This window comes from Anopheles gambiae, chromosome 2 (assembly GCF_943734735.2).
Source record: "Anopheles gambiae chromosome 2, idAnoGambNW_F1_1, whole genome shotgun sequence".
Taxonomy (NCBI): domain Eukaryota; kingdom Metazoa; phylum Arthropoda; class Insecta; order Diptera; family Culicidae; genus Anopheles; species Anopheles gambiae.
The window spans coordinates 75,979,795-75,994,555 of NC_064601.1; the positions used below are offsets into that span (position 1 = coordinate 75,979,795).

Below are 14,761 nucleotides of genomic sequence, written 5' to 3' on the forward strand. Positions count from 1 at the left end.
TTCTCCGGTGCAAGTTTACATCCATCCTGGCGTACTAGACGCTGAATTAGGGTGGCTTCAACCCCCGCAAGGCAACAACACGTCCACCACCACCAACACGTCCACGGTGCAACGAGGACGACAACAACAAGAAGTAGAAGGCACACAACCACGGCTACATGACGCGCATGTACACGCGCGGCGTACCAACTTCCCTTGTGAGATGCTTTGTTTCGCCTTTGTCTGAAAAGGTAGCCGGCATTTGGACAACGCACGAAACTGTGGCGTGCTTCAACTGGTGAATCGCTAGCAAATGAAAGAAAATTGGCCGGAAAATTATGCATGCTAAAAAGTCTCGCGATAACGACAAATGGGGAGGTTTTTAAGCAAGTCATGAGTGCACGGAAGGTTCATAATTTGTGCATTATTTTGCGATTCTAATGGCCATCTGACTAACGCAAAAATCCATTTCAAAGGTAACTTCGGTTTATAAATAAAATCCCAATTTCTGCCCAGCGGAAATGTCACAAAAAGCCCATCTCTACCAAAGCCATTAAAAGTATATCTCATTTTTGTGCTAGACCCAACTGCCCTCGAAACAGTATTTTTAAATCACCTAAACCTTATTTTAAACTTTCGAAAGGTTAACGTCGTAGGGCAGGGCAAATCAATCGAAATTTCTCCCAGAGCAAACGGTAGAAATAGGATTGAAACGAACAGTCCACCATTGCATATCCACATATTTGGAAACGTTTCAAAAATACGATCGAACGACATCAATATTCCGACAGCATGATCTTTGATCGTCTGGCTGCCGTTGTAGACGCTTCCGCGGCTGTATTACGATACTTTTTATTCCGAAACGCCGATGCCGAATGTTTAATTGGATTCTCGATCCCATTTAACCACGCTCAATTAGGGCGGACAGCGTTACTCAACCATCCCAGGAGCGATAGACGACGACGAATGACCGTCGGCTCCAGAGACAGTTTGAAGATGGTTTGGAGCTGTGAATGAACGAGACGAAGGCAAAAAATGAAGCATAACAAATGGCAAATATTGAGACAATTGCTGTGTATTCTTCTCACTCTGAGGTCTATGGATGGTAGCAGGTGGAACGTACAATGCTTTTTCATAACACTCGCTCTTGAGATACATGAATCTCCCCCTTGTAATGATATAAAAAAGTCTCGCATGCATTCAAATATCGTTTCCGAAAGCATTGATGACGCGGACATAGGGCGAGAGAGAGCGAGAGAGAGAGAGATGCAATTGGGATGGAGGAGGTTGGCACCTTCAAGGGTACATAGCAGCAGAGCTCTTTGCCGTCGTCGACTTTGGTTTGCGTGGCCAGTGGAGCAGGCAAAACAAAAACGGTTTTGAATGTGACTGTCAGTGGCCCACCTTAGTAAGTCCTCCCTCTCTCTCTTAAACCTGCCGAAGTTGCCCCCGCCAAACAGCCGCACCAACACCGAGCGCAGTTCCCTGTTGTGGCCCAGCGGCAAGACATTCAAGCGTGTGATAGTAATTACCGCTGCAGCCAATTGGTACTTGTGTGTGAACCGTTGCTTGCTGCATTCGTGTAGTGGTGTGTCCATGGAACGCGCTGCTGCTGCTATTCACCACCGTTCGGCGTTCTGAGTGCACTTTCATGCATTTGCGCGACGCGGGCAGCGAGCCTCAATTCATGCGTAAACAAATCTACAACAAAGATTGAGCACAAAAATGCATCAAACGGCAGGGGTGTAATATCAATTAGACCCTTCCCCATGCGACAGCTAAACAAAAGTGCCTTCAACCCGACTTTTGCAAATACGCAGAGAGGACGTTTTGTTTGTGATGGAAAAATATTCTTCCGACGGACAGATGTTGATACAATATTAAAAAGTCTTTTTCACCATCTGTGTAGGCGATAAAACCATAGAAGCGGGACGAATGAGATTCGCCAGAGTTTCATACCTTTTATATCCGAATACTGCAGTGTTTTATTCCTATGACAATTTTAACCAAGCTTTTGGGCCAAGGCTGCTCCTACGTTATGTTAGTTTAGCGATCGAAAATGATAAACGTTAGGTAAATCATAATAAATTAGGTTTGTATGTTTACCGTCCATGTTTTTTTTTATTAATACATTCGCCCTTTAGGGAATTACTGTTAAAAAATTATCTGTGCCTAAATAATTCCTGACAGCATGTGGAAATACTTTTTTTTCTATATACAGATTGCGAGTTTTAATGCAGAGTACTTTCATCTTCTTTAGCAAGATATTTAGAAGAATCATTTAGGTTAAATGAAGTTTTATGTACATGTAAATTAGGGCCCATAGCGATAATGATACAGGGGTTTTCAAGTCATTTTCAAATCTGCACATCATTACAGTGTTTTCCAAGTCACTTTCGAATGTAAACATTGTTATTCACCACGTGAAATATGTTAATCCACATCAATCATTTATGAATATTTCATTTCCATCATAATAATTTTTAATTTCTTCAGCATGATTTTCAACACGACTCAAGCTGTATTAAGTTTGAGTCCTTTGTTATGTGTTGAAAATTATGTGTAAAAACTGAAAATTCATTTTGAATCAAATACACAATTTGACAGCTGTTGAAAAACATCTTGAATGCGATGAATAATTATGTGCACATTTGAAGTGACTCAGAAAACTCTATATTCACAGCCTCCAAGATGTTTCTCAATAGCTGTCAAATGATGAAATTGCATTAAAATAAAATTTCAGCTCTTCCAAATGATTTTTAACATCAGATTTCAAGAAAATGTCACACTCAATCCAGCTAGAGTCGTGTTGAAAATCATGTGGAAGAACTGAAACATCATTGTGTTACAAATACAATTTTTGACAGCTGTTGAAATACACCTCGCAATCAATGAAAAATGTTTTACACATTTGAAAACAACTCGGAAACCCCATTTAACGATATAACACTGAGCAAATGATTTAAAGGTTCCAGTTCAATATCCGCTATCATTTTCATCACCATGTATAATGACAATTCATGTATTCATTCCATGACAAAATTAAATTAAAAATGGCAAAAACACTGTACACCGTCACCATTGGCAAAAGCACCATTGTTTTAAATTACACAAATGGGTCGGGAGGTCTAATTTTTCAATACGGCCACCAGGGGTGAGGACTCGTTCAGCTTACTCATAACAAAACCATTATTTTGTTTTACTATTATACATCCTAAATAAATTCCAAAATTAAAAAAATATCAATCCGATGATCGCAACGATAACGAGAAAAGAAAAAAATGGCTATCAGGAGAAAATTACCACTATCTTTTCAAATACATCCAATTAACAGTGCGTGGTGCGAGCAAATACTAACCAAAATGAATTATCCCTCACAGCAGGGTAAATTATGATTTCCTCAAATACTAGGAATTGCTTAGTCCTGCCATAACATGTCATGTGCTCCAGACATATGCTTTTTCCCTACGATCATGGACATCCTCATATAAACCTACCCATCGATAAACAAAACCGATCCGACATTGGGCAAAGCTGAATAGCTGACGAGAGAGAAAAAAGGCACAACTGCTTCAAAAATCTATCTAATTCAAAATCCTCCTGAGAAGTGCACAGGGCGCAAACAGGCCCAGCTTCCCGCTGTAATGTGTTGAAAGTATTGTAAAGTAGGAGAAAAAATAACAGGGGGAAGCAGCATTATTTCGCCCTTTGCGTGTGCTCGCCCGCAACTCCTAACCCTACTGCCGAGCCTTGGGCGATGGTGCGCCGCTACCCAAAAGCATCTATACACAGCAACTGAAGGCACATGTACGGCAGCCTCCTACACGTACACACACACAAACACCCGTAGTCCGCGCCCCCGTCCCGATGAAGCACCGCTCGAGGCGCGGGGTGGAAAACGGTCAATCGATAAGCGTGTATTTCGTTTTATTCCTGCATCTTGGCTTCCACTCTGTTGTCGGGTTTCGATTTTTATTCCCCTGGTGCACTGTCCGACCCAACCATGATGATAGCGACAAGAGCCAGTACCCGCCCTGCACTGCCAAAGATGCTGGCGGCTGGGTCCGTGTGTGCGAGCATTGTGATGCTGCTTTATTGCATGATGGTGTGCATCTTTCGCGCACACATACACCCACGTGTAATGTTGTAGGTGTGTTTCCTTCCCCAGGGAACAACACAGCCGTGCCGTTGTTGTTTTCCGGTTTCCCTTCCCTTTGTGCGGTCCAAGGACAAGGACGGCGCGTCGGCCGAGGAGATGCGCACACGGGAACAATCATTCGTTCCGGGAGCGCAGCAGCGCAGTACAAGCAGGCACACACATGTAGCGCTGATGCTGTTCCCCTCGCTGCCGTATCGCTTGTGCTGGTGTGCGTGCGTGCGTGCGTGTATTTACTGTAGGATGAATGAAAGGCGCAGAGAAAATACACAATTCCAAATCTGAACAGCGTACGGGGCGCTGTCAATGCCTGCTGCTATGCTTCATTCACACTGTTGCTGTTACTGTTGCCGCTGCTGTGTCGACATGCTTTGTGACAGCATGAGCATTTTTGTCTTCTTCTTCTTCTTCTTTTTCCTTTCCACTATCTGCGATCCTCATTTTCGACATGATCCATTTTTCGTAAAACTTAAAACCGGGCAGTTCGACGACGCCGTGACTCATGCTTTCTTCCACGCTACTCTGTACTCTAAGTCGCTCGTTTACCATATCGGTATCGGTAAAATCATGTTCAAACAGGTCGCAGTAGACGCGAAAATTGCACAAAGGAAATAAACTGCCACCACCAGACACACTTACCACTGTGTTCGGTGAAGATGTTTGAGCCGAGCGTTCGCGCATCCTTCGACGAGCGGGGCTTGCTGCGGCTGGACCGGATCGAGCTGCCGGCACCGAGGGTAGAGATAGTTCCGGTCGGACGTTCCTTCACCTGCTGGGCACCCATTGCCCCGGCACACCAGCAGCCTGCGTCTGGCGACGGGCGGTAGTCGGATGCTGCTTTTCGGTGTGGCCCTCTAACAACCGACCACCAACGAGCTGCAGAAGAGGAAGAAGCCGGCGCTTATCTCGGGGCGTTCGGGTACGGCTTGTATGGCTACGCGATTACGCGTAATGCCGGCGGACTGATTGTAAGGGCGCACGTCTCTCGCTCTCTCTCTCTCACTCTTTCTCCTTTTCTCTGCCTGTATGTTTGTGTGTTTTGTATACGGCGTCAAGCATACACACACACACATACACACTTTCACACACACACTTCACATGTGTCGCACTAATGATTCTATCAGACGCAGACCCCGCATACAGTGATAGACACAGAGTATGAGAAAAACAACACCACCATACCCCACCGTACCCACACACACACACACACGCGTAAAACCGACGGGAAGGAGCTCTAATACACTTTTCTTCCTCCTCACACACCCTTTACTCTTCTATCTTCCCCTATGGATTTCTTCTTTTTTTCCTATTCTCACCGTTTTCCACCTTAGCCCCCAACCGAGCGGCTGAGCGTAATTGTGTACGCGGCGCACACTTCCACACACACACATACACACACTCTATTTTGCTCCACTTGCTTTCTGCTTACTTTCGGCAGAGAGATATCGAAAAATCACTCCACACAGTGATGCTGTTGCTGCTGTGGGGCTTTCTGGGGCCGCCTCACATTCTTCACCGCAGTGGGCACAAAAGAGGAACAGGAACAACAACAACAACAAAATAATACAGGCCCGTTGATGGCCGCTGCTGCTGCTGCTGCTGCTGACTGCTACGACGCTTGCTGAGATGAACCGTGTGCCGCACACAACACCACCATCAACCACTACACTCTTGCGCACATACACTCTCTTTGGCGTTTGTGTGCGCACACACCAACACACTAACTTCGCACACACACGCAAGCGGGCACGAGCGTAAACACTTCCGGTGGTAGGGGGGGCAGAAAGAAAAGTGTTCAGCCACACTTTTAATCTTCGGTGCGCTGCGCCTTCACATTACGATGAAAATTCGGCCTGCGTCTAGGCGCTGTGGGGTTGAACAGTATGCCGCCGCGGGAGAGATGCTGATCCTGCTGGAAGAAGAACGCGACACATTTAGCAATTCTACGCCGACAGATGGTTCGCAACCATAGCGAGCGGTGGTGCGGGAGAGTTTGCGAAACTCGTGCAAAGAAAAGAGGGAAAACAAAAGGGGAAAGAGCAACGACGTCTAACTCCTCGCACCCATCGCCTACTGCGCGACGCACGCTCGCTGCAACTTTGCCAAATTCTGTTTGCCTCGTGTGGGGTGGGAGGTGGAGGAAGCAAAGAAAATCACTTCCTGTCTGCTACTATTTTTCCACCTATCCATACGCTTTTCTCTCTTTCGCTATCTCAACCTACAGCTACACTGGAGAGATTGTGTGTCTCCAAACCATTTCCGAAGCTGATGCAAGTAGCGGTGGTGGTGTGGGGTGTTCCCTGGCTCTGCCAAGTGCATCAATTCCAGTAGCCCTGTATGGATGGAGTGTGGCGATGAGGAGGTGGTTTGCCCTAAGGCAGAAAAGATGGAAATACATACACAGACGCACACACACACAACTTCATCTGGAGCAAATGAAAACCCACAAGCGAAAGACTGTAAGTCCGTTACTCGTGACAAATTGACACAAAAAAGACTACTTCATACGTTTTCCAGCATTTCTTTGCATACACAACTTCATCTTTTGTTTCTATCCCTCTAGGGATGGCTGCTTTGATGAAGCCGCTTCAATGAATGCCACTGAAACTGGAAATGGAACTGGATGTTTGCCTCACATTTAACTTCCATTCAAACATTTTCTTATCAAAAAACAAAATAAAACAGCTAAAATTCCTCTGTCGACTTGTCGTCCGTGAAGGTAACTTTACATACACACGCACACACACTGCATTTCCTCCTCACTTGCATTTTTGATCGGAATTTCTTTCCCGATTATTGGTGAAAAAAGCATCCGCACGATAAATATTAGGAAGAAGACAACCGTTTTCACACGCCAGCGCCACCGCTTGCTACGTTTTTCATCGCACTTCTTGGCCGCGCGCACCCGGAAGGGGTGAAAAACCTGCATACTTCCTCGTCTCTTCACTATCCCGGTTCCAGGTACACCGCCGTACCCCCCTTTCATCCTCCACGTCTAGTAATAAAAACTCTCCGGCAGAATCTTTCAGTTCTCGCGAGAAGATGCTTTTTTTTTGTTTTCCAGCAGAATGTAACCAAAGGGCTAGGGAAGATTTGCTTTCCCGTGCTCTTCTTGTTCTTTTAATGATGCCGATGATTTCGTTTCCTAGCTTTACTTTTCATCTTCCTTTCCTGCCACGCTCCCACCTCACGTTCCCCACCACCACCACCAGCTTCCATGATTCTTCTTTCACAAACCACTACCAACACTTACGCTGCACACACTCTGGTACCGTTTTACAGTGGGAAAAAAACGAATCTCCCTTTCCACTGCCGCACAACCTTGGCAACCAACCGCCACCACCCACCGCTTCTTCTTTGCGCTCTCCTCACTTCACACAGCAGCCGAGTACGACTGTATGTGACCGGAACGGCCCAAGCGCACGAAGGCGAGGAAACTTCTTGTCTGTCCGTGAGCAACCGTTGCGTTTAAGCCATTCTGAAGGGGCACGCCGTTTAGTTTATGCATTGACCAGATGTGTCACGCAAAAAATAACACGGAATTCCTCTAACCGAACGCGTAGCACGCACTGCGTTCCCTTGCTTCTTTTCTTCTTCAGTGTATCGGTGGCCTCTGTGGGCTTGATGTTGAAGCTAGCTGAATAGAAAATTAATTGATCGCTACACAATCGGCAGGTTCGTTCGCCACTTTCTGCTTTGACATTTGAATGTAAACGATATGACAGAAGGGATTATAGCAAGGGCTGTGATGGAACGAGGTCAATTATTAGCCAACATCGATTTGGTCTCCTTGGATGTCATTTGACAGCAGAAAGCCCTTGAAAATTCATCAAACACTCAAATATATATACTTACTAGAGGCATACATAATTTTCCTGTAAAATTTATGAACTAATTAACAAATTACTTGCGATTACCAGCCCGATTCATTATTAAATTCATTAAAATCATTATTAATCTAAAGGGGCTTTCAAACTGATGTAAAGAACTTTAGGGTACTTATCAAATCGTTCTGCATTACCCGGCGCTCTAGCACCAATCGAACACGACATCGAACATGAAAAATGTATGGGATTTGACATGTTTGTCTTGTTTGTTTGTTTGTGTCTGACAGTGCACCTCCATATGATTATATGGGTTTGTTCGTGTCGGATGTCGTGTTCGATTGCTGCTAGAGCGCCGCCTTACTTGACTTCGTGCCTACACAGTCCTTGGGTTTAAACTAGCAACATAGTATAGGAGGTAAAAAACTATATCATAATGATTTTGAGATTTAAATTCGGCTATAAATAAAATATTTCGTAATTTGTAATTGAATCCCAGCTGTTGTTACGCCTGGTAACAGTTTATTGAGTAGTTGAAAAGTCTTTCTTTGCCAACACCAGCTTTTACAATTGTTTTTCAACATGTTTATTTATTCTCATCAGATCAAAATCATTAAAACATTTATCCGTCTTCTTCCTCTGTTTGAGTTTTAATTATTCAACGTTGATCTGAAATGTCAATGACATCTTTATTTTACCATCGTATCGTCATGTCAAATCACTCGAAATGAAATGAACTCGTTTACAGAACAAGTTGAAGAAATATACAGCATTGTTTACACGAATGCTGTTTTGAATAGCGAAATTACGGATTTTTTACAGGGCAAAAGCGTGCCAACCAAAAATTCAATAATTCAATAGCCATCGCAGTTCAACCAGTGAGGGCCAACTAAACACACCAAAAATTATGCTGAAGTAATAAACTTGATATTTGAAAAATTGCTCGATAAAAGCAGTGGAATACGCGTAAATAATGATAAAATATGGTACCAGCGATTTTTTTAGTTCGCGTGATATTTTTACCACAATATTCGGCAGCTGACTGTAATCGTGTTCCGGCATTGCATGAGCTAACCCGTCGATAATGCTTCAGCAAACAAACGTCAAACTGTCAGATCCTGCAATTCTAGAAACGTCGAATCTTCATTTTCCTTCGATTTGAAGCAAACTCGCAGCAAAGAGGGAAATAGCAACGCAGAGACTAAATTTGGAATCGCACTGACTTTTTTTCTTCTATTGCTCCAACTCAACCTGATCTCTTGCTAAGCCGCGCTCAGCAAATTGTGTGTTCGTGCACTTGTTTTCTGTGTTAATTTGTACGATATAAGTCGAACGGAAGCCAACCAGTGCAAAGATGTCGGAAAGCGACTGGGACACAGTGACCGTATTGCGTAAAAAGGCTCCAAAAGCGGCCACACTAAAGACTGAATCGGCCATCAATAAGGCACGCCGTCAAGGAATTCCAGTGGAGACCACACAGAAATGTAAGTACTGAGGGAAGGCCGGCCTCGGGTGGGCAAGCGTTAAGGGTGACCTTATTTCCCGAACGCAATTCAAAACAATGTGCTGAGCAAAACAGTGATGTTTTCCGGCATGTCCGCTTGTCAAGCGGCATGGTGGGCTCTTTACACGCAGGCACCCCCCTGAAACAGCAATATGATGCAATTTATATTTAACTTTCTAGCATGACACCACATGCCATGTGCTTGTCGTTGGTTTTGCATTTTTTTTCTAATTGTGTCTTTATTTTCCCCTCTTTTCAGTCAACGCTGGAACCAACAAACAGCATGTTGCGGCTAAAAATACAGCCAAACTGGATCGCGAAACGGACGAATTGCGTCACAAAACGCTTGCACCGTCCGTTGCGAAGCTAATCATGCAGGGCCGTCAGGCGAAGGGACTGAGCCAGAAGGATCTCGCTACGGTAAGGGTACAATTTCGCTCGTGGCGCGGATAACTCGCCTAATTGGATGCGTCCAATGTTGCTTATCGTGTATCTCGCACAATCTCACTCCTACAGCAAATTTGTGAAAAGCCACAAATCGTTAACGACTACGAGGCGGGCCGTGGCATTCCAAACAACTTGATCTTGGGCAAAATCGAGCGCATCATCGGCATTAAGCTGCGCGGTAAGGATATCGGCACACCCATGCTGCCTCCCGGTAAGAAGTGAGATGTCGGGAGGCAGTAGAATCGCTCGTCTGCTCGCTGGTTCTTCTCAACGCACCTGTGTACAGCGCACCAACAAAGGCGGGAGGCCCCATTTAATAGTTGTAACGTTTAAGAGAAGCACTGCGGGGTGAAGCACCATAACTTTTTTGGCGGCGGTGTAATGCAGGGAAAGGCGAAAACCGACTGAAAATGCTATATCACCACTGTGTAGACACGATCATTTACGGCGAGAAGAAGTGCAGGCCTCCCTAAATCAGTGCAGCACCACTCGGTACGGTGAGCGGTAGTGGCACAGCTTTCGAAAATAACACTTGATACTACTGTAAACATGCCGCCGTGTGTTTGGTGTCATGGTAACAGCAACAGAGATACAGAACGCATTTTGCCGCTTCATTAAAGAAGTCGGGAAATAAAAATATTTAAATCGGCATTTTCTTGTAGAAGTACGCACGATGATGATTGTATGGCTAAGGCTTGCGGTTTCGCGTCGCATCACACTCAAACTGAATGTTTAAAACCTTTTCCAATTTAAATGCAAACCAGTTTGATTGGTACAAATTTCAGCAGTTCAGCCAAATGTGTATTGTGTAGAATAAAGCGTCATTCGATGTTCTTTTTTTGTTAATGGAGTAAATTACTCGCGAGTCGCAGACTACAGACCACGAAAGCAATTTTATAGGACGCTGCTGCTGTTGAACGGGTTGTTGTAGCCTCAAAGAATCATCATGCATCTATTGGACTTTTGCTGTATAACATTTGATTTTGAAATATACTTGTGCTCATTAATCTCTACTTCCAAGTAATTCCGTGAACTGCAGTCATTTAGTTAAAATCAGTTGAAAGAACACTTAGGTTGAAAGTTTTGTTAAGATTCAGATTATTTCGCGTTCCTGTTTCCATCCATTTTAAAATGCGAAACATAAAATTTTACATTTACGCTCAAACGATATTAGGAAAATTTGAATTTGAAGAGAAAGATGAATTTTACATGTTTATTCATCGAAAAGAATTGAAACTCCCTTTATTGACCAAGCCAATCAACGCTCTAATCCTTTCGGAGGTGCAGAGTCTCTTCCTTGATGCCATCCTTAGTAATAATGTTGATGATAACGGAATCACCCGTGTAAATATCACGCTCCGTGGCTGAAATAAACGTGTCCTTGATGATCGAGATGGCTTTCTCCATTTTGACCGGTTCCGGATCCGCGTTCAGCATGTTCTTCTGGCCGATTTGATTGTCCAGCACCGGTTGCAACAATGGTCCGGCTGATCCGCCCGCCCGGTACGTTGTCATTTCACAGTGGCCGATCGGATCGTAGCTGTAGACGACACCTTTACCGTCCTGGTCCAATCCAGCCAGCACGTTCGACACGTAGTACGGGAAGAACCGACGGTTGTACATCAGAATCGACAGCATCTGGGCAACGGCCGGTGTGGACATGTTCTTCTGATGCTGATCCTTGTACATTTGCATCCGCACCTTCACCAAGCTGGTCAGTGCGAGCGTGTCGCACCAGCAACCGGTGGACGCCAGCACGGTTTTGTCCGACAGACGGAACAGTTTGTTTTGCGTACGCGTATGAATCGAGTAGCCGGAACTGAGCCGAGTGTCCGCACCAATGACGGCAAAATCCTCGCCGGCTATGGCTACAACACTCCTGGAAGATGCAATAATTCGTGTCATTCTCTCTCCGGGCCTCTTAACCTAACATTGGCAGGGAGTACGCGGAGGTGCCGCCGATGCCTTTCAACTTACCCGCCGTTAGATTCGTACGGATAAAACTGCACCTTACGTGCTCCAGGCACTTCGTACTCGGGGAAATTCTCGATTCCAAGCATGTTTGTTGCTGTAAATTACACGGAACCACAAATGATATTTCACCGATCTGTTCGTTGATGAATGCTCAGTTTCTTCTTCTTCAGTGACTGTGCGAAATAAACAGAGACGTTTTGAAGGAAATGCTTGACGTTTCTTCATGAGTAGAGATGTACAAACTTAATGGGTGGAACATTACGTTCTGATGAGATTTTATGAAAATCATCAAACATAATTTAGTTTAAATTTTCTTGAAGTTCCTAAATCATATCACTCTCATAAACTCACTCTTATTTAAAACATAAAAATTTCATGAGCAAATCAAACAAGAAAATGATTAGCATCCGATCCAGAACCGAATCGAATCCACGGATAATCGGGAGAGTATCGAATGTTTTTCTCTTTCTTTATTCAAACTTCTTTATGATTATTTTTATTCAATAAACTACAATTGAACAGCAAACTTGAAATTTTCAATTTCTTTTTCTTTAAAATTTTGTGAAATAAACATTTTTGAAATTTTTTTAAATTTTTTTAAATCAGAAACTAAGAAAAATTGAAAACGAAGGCGCAAAGCCATGGGAATGACAAAATGCTGACAAATTCAAAACGCGAACTTTTGTTGGCGTTGAAAGTTGACAAAAAGTGACAAAATTTTACGTTCGTAAAAAAGCGTAAACACCCAGCTATTTGGCACAGTTGTGATCATTTGCTAGGGTAATATTGCTAAAAGGTGTGTTGCTAATTGATTTATGTATCCATTTAGTGCTTTATAAATAAATTGTCGTTCGATATTCAGAGGTTGGAGCTTTTTGTTGCTCTTTTTTTGTAGTTGACAAGCAGTTTTGACAAAGTTTAAATTGTTTTCCTCATTTTGTCACCTCCGTGGCGACGCGCCAAAACATGGAAATGATTTTTGTCAACCATATTTGACGTTTGTTGTTTTGTTATGAAAACCCGGCTGATTACGACAAAATAAGAAATTTTATCGGCAGATAGGTGCATTATATTTGGAAATAAAAAAAAAACCCACTCACCGGCCGTATTTGCTATAGTTTACGTAATGGCAACGTTCCGCTTGGGCGCTATTGCATCAATTTCAACGAGGATACCGCATCAAAATGTGGCAAAATTGCAGCGAATCAATCTCGTCCGTCGGATGGCTACCGGAGCGGGACCGAAAAAACCAACCAGCACACTGGGACTGGCTGTGAAGGGAATGGCAATCGGTGCCCTGGTCGGCACCGGCTGGTCCGGTTACAGCTACTTCAAGGGCGGTCCCACAGATCATATGCTGCACGAGCATGTAGGGCCGAAGGTTCTCGACAAGCTGCCGGATGTGAAAATAATGCGCAAAGTAGTCAACCCGAATGACGATTCGGGCTTGGATTTGGTGCTGTTCCAGTTCCAAACGTGCCCGTTCTGCTGCAAGGTGGGAATGTTACGGTTAATCACAAACTACGGTGTAATGGACTGATTGTAACTGATTGTATTTGCAGGTTCGTGCTTTCCTAGACCACAGCGGGCTTTCCTACTCAGTGGTGGAGGTGGATGCAGTACTTCGTCAGGACATTCGCTGGTCGGACAGTAAAAAAGTTCCAATTTTGCTAGCGAAAACGAAATCGGGCAAATACGTTCAGCTAACGGACTCGAGCATGATAGTGTCCTCGATTTCCAGCTTCCTTCGGGACAAGAAGCAAGACATCGGCGAGCTCGCCAAATACTATCCGTCGATATCGTACGAAAACGATGCGGGACGAAAAGTGTTCGACATTATGAACAAATATTTCCTGATGTATCAGGAAAAGAAGGTCGACAATCGTACAAAGGAAGAGCAAGAGTGAGTATTGCCGAGTTGAGTGTGTTTGTGTGGTGGAAGCTATTCTATATTATATCATATTGTTTGCTTTGCGATTAGGGAGGAGCGCAAGTGGCGTGCCTGGGCCGACGATCATTTGGTGCATTTGATTTCTCCGAACGTGTATCGAACGAAGGACGAAGCGATGGAAACATTTGAATGGTTTTCGGACGTTGGCGAATGGGGTATCCACTTTCCGAAATGGGAACGAGACCTGATGGTATACGTCGGCGCATTTGCCATGTGGGGCATCAGCAAGCGGCTCAAGCGGCGGCACCAGCTCAGTGACGACGTTCGCTCGCACATCTACGATGCGTGCGATCGATGGATCAGTGAAATCGAAAAGAAGAAAACCACCTTCCACGGTGGATCGCAGCCAAATTTGGCCGATCTGGCCGTGTTCGGTGTGCTGAACAGTATGGAAGGATGTCAAGCTTTTAAGGACTGTCTGGAGAACACCAAAATCGGTCCATGGTTTTATGCGGTCAAGGAGAGAGTGCTTAAAAATCGCGGTAATGTGTTGTAATGCTATGCTTTGTACTATTGAAGATGGTTTAAGTACGGTTAATATGCAATAAAACAAAAATTAGAGGTTATTCCTCTTTAAAATTACAAAGCTGCATTTTTTTATAATACGCTTTTCTTGTACGTGCTGCCAACATATTTTATTATACATTCAATTCAATTAATGTTTTAATTTAATTCTGCATGCATAAATTGATATTAAGGGTTAATGCAATAACTTTAACATATAATTTTTAAATGCTAGAAGTAGATTTGCTCAAATTGATTTATTGTGGGACTTATTTGTTTCATTTCCAAACAGGATTTAATTGTTATTACACAATGCATTAGTTCCATGTACGTAAAGCTCGTGAATAGATTTCTACTAAGCTTTTTTATGTGGGCCGAACAAAAAAAAATCAGAAATATAAATAATAAATTAATTTACCTGA

At 43.9% G+C, this 14,761-nt stretch overlaps 4 protein-coding genes and 1 long non-coding RNA gene across 7 annotated transcripts in view; 3 read left to right on the plus strand and 2 right to left on the minus strand.

Moving 5' to 3' along the window:
* LOC1275815 (tyrosine-protein kinase Abl) overlaps positions 1–7,785 on the minus strand; it is a 28,880-nt gene extending 21,095 nt beyond the window's left edge. For 2 of the 3 annotated variants that reach the window (XM_061645146.1, XM_061645144.1), the window contains exons 1-2: positions 7,389–7,785; positions 4,775–6,044 (exon numbers count right to left, since the gene is read on the minus strand). In XM_061645146.1, coding sequence (XP_061501130.1) covers positions 4,775–4,919 — 145 coding nt within the window. In that variant the 5' untranslated portion in view covers positions 4,920–6,044; positions 7,389–7,785. Of the gene's footprint in view, positions 1–4,774; positions 6,048–7,388 lie in introns of all 3 variants that reach the window. The other variant, XM_061645145.1, reaches the window with a different exon arrangement.
* On the plus strand, positions 6,042–6,835 carry LOC133391364 (uncharacterized). The gene is made up of 2 exons (XR_009764869.1): positions 6,042–6,594; positions 6,699–6,835. It is a non-coding gene; the product is annotated as an uncharacterized LOC133391364 (long non-coding RNA).
* A 1,172-nt stretch (positions 7,786–8,957) lies between the features above and the next one.
* Positions 8,958–10,934, plus strand: LOC1275816 (endothelial differentiation-related factor 1 homolog). The gene is made up of 3 exons (XM_315094.4): positions 8,958–9,443; positions 9,723–9,883; positions 9,980–10,934. Exons 1-3 carry the CDS (start codon positions 9,314–9,316, stop codon positions 10,130–10,132), a joined length of 444 nt encoding a protein of 147 aa, XP_315094.1. The 5' UTR covers positions 8,958–9,313; the 3' UTR covers positions 10,133–10,934.
* A 161-nt stretch (positions 10,935–11,095) lies between these two features.
* Positions 11,096–12,116, minus strand: LOC1275817 (proteasome subunit beta type-1). The gene is made up of 2 exons (XM_315096.5): positions 11,888–12,116; positions 11,096–11,789 (listed from the first exon to the last, which is right to left on the minus strand). The coding sequence occupies exons 1-2, from the start codon at positions 11,968–11,970 to the stop codon at positions 11,177–11,179; spliced, it is 696 nt and encodes a 231-aa protein (XP_315096.4). The 5' UTR covers positions 11,971–12,116; the 3' UTR covers positions 11,096–11,176.
* Positions 12,117–12,870: 754 nt separating this feature from the next.
* Positions 12,871–14,421, plus strand: LOC1275818 (prostaglandin E synthase 2). Its single transcript, XM_315097.5, has 3 exons — positions 12,871–13,379; positions 13,447–13,787; positions 13,866–14,421. Exons 1-3 carry the CDS (start codon positions 13,011–13,013, stop codon positions 14,329–14,331), a joined length of 1,176 nt encoding a protein of 391 aa, XP_315097.5. The 5' UTR covers positions 12,871–13,010; the 3' UTR covers positions 14,332–14,421.
* The last annotated feature ends 340 nt before the right edge of the window (positions 14,422–14,761 follow it).

Bases quoted from the DNA above. Each gene is read 5' to 3' on its own strand.
- LOC1275817 (XM_315096.5), bottom strand. From the start codon at position 11,970: ATGCTTGGAATCGAGAATTTCCCCGAGTACGAAGTGCCTGGAGCACGT. The intron at 11,790-11,887 runs GTAAGTTGAAAG...TGCATCTTCCAG, and splicing joins CCGTACGAATCTAACGGCGG to GAGTGTTGTAGCCATAGCCG.
- LOC1275818 (XM_315097.5), top strand. From the start codon at position 13,011: ATGGCAACGTTCCGCTTGGGCGCTATTGCATCAATTTCAACGAGGATA. The intron at 13,380-13,446 runs GTGGGAATGTTA...TTGTATTTGCAG, and splicing joins CGTGCCCGTTCTGCTGCAAG to GTTCGTGCTTTCCTAGACCA. The intron at 13,788-13,865 runs GTGAGTATTGCC...CTTTGCGATTAG, and splicing joins CGTACAAAGGAAGAGCAAGA to GGAGGAGCGCAAGTGGCGTG.
- LOC1275816 (XM_315094.4), top strand. From the start codon at position 9,314: ATGTCGGAAAGCGACTGGGACACAGTGACCGTATTGCGTAAAAAGGCT. The intron at 9,444-9,722 runs GTAAGTACTGAG...CCCTCTTTTCAG, and splicing joins AGTGGAGACCACACAGAAAT to TCAACGCTGGAACCAACAAA. The intron at 9,884-9,979 runs GTAAGGGTACAA...TCACTCCTACAG, and splicing joins GCCAGAAGGATCTCGCTACG to CAAATTTGTGAAAAGCCACA.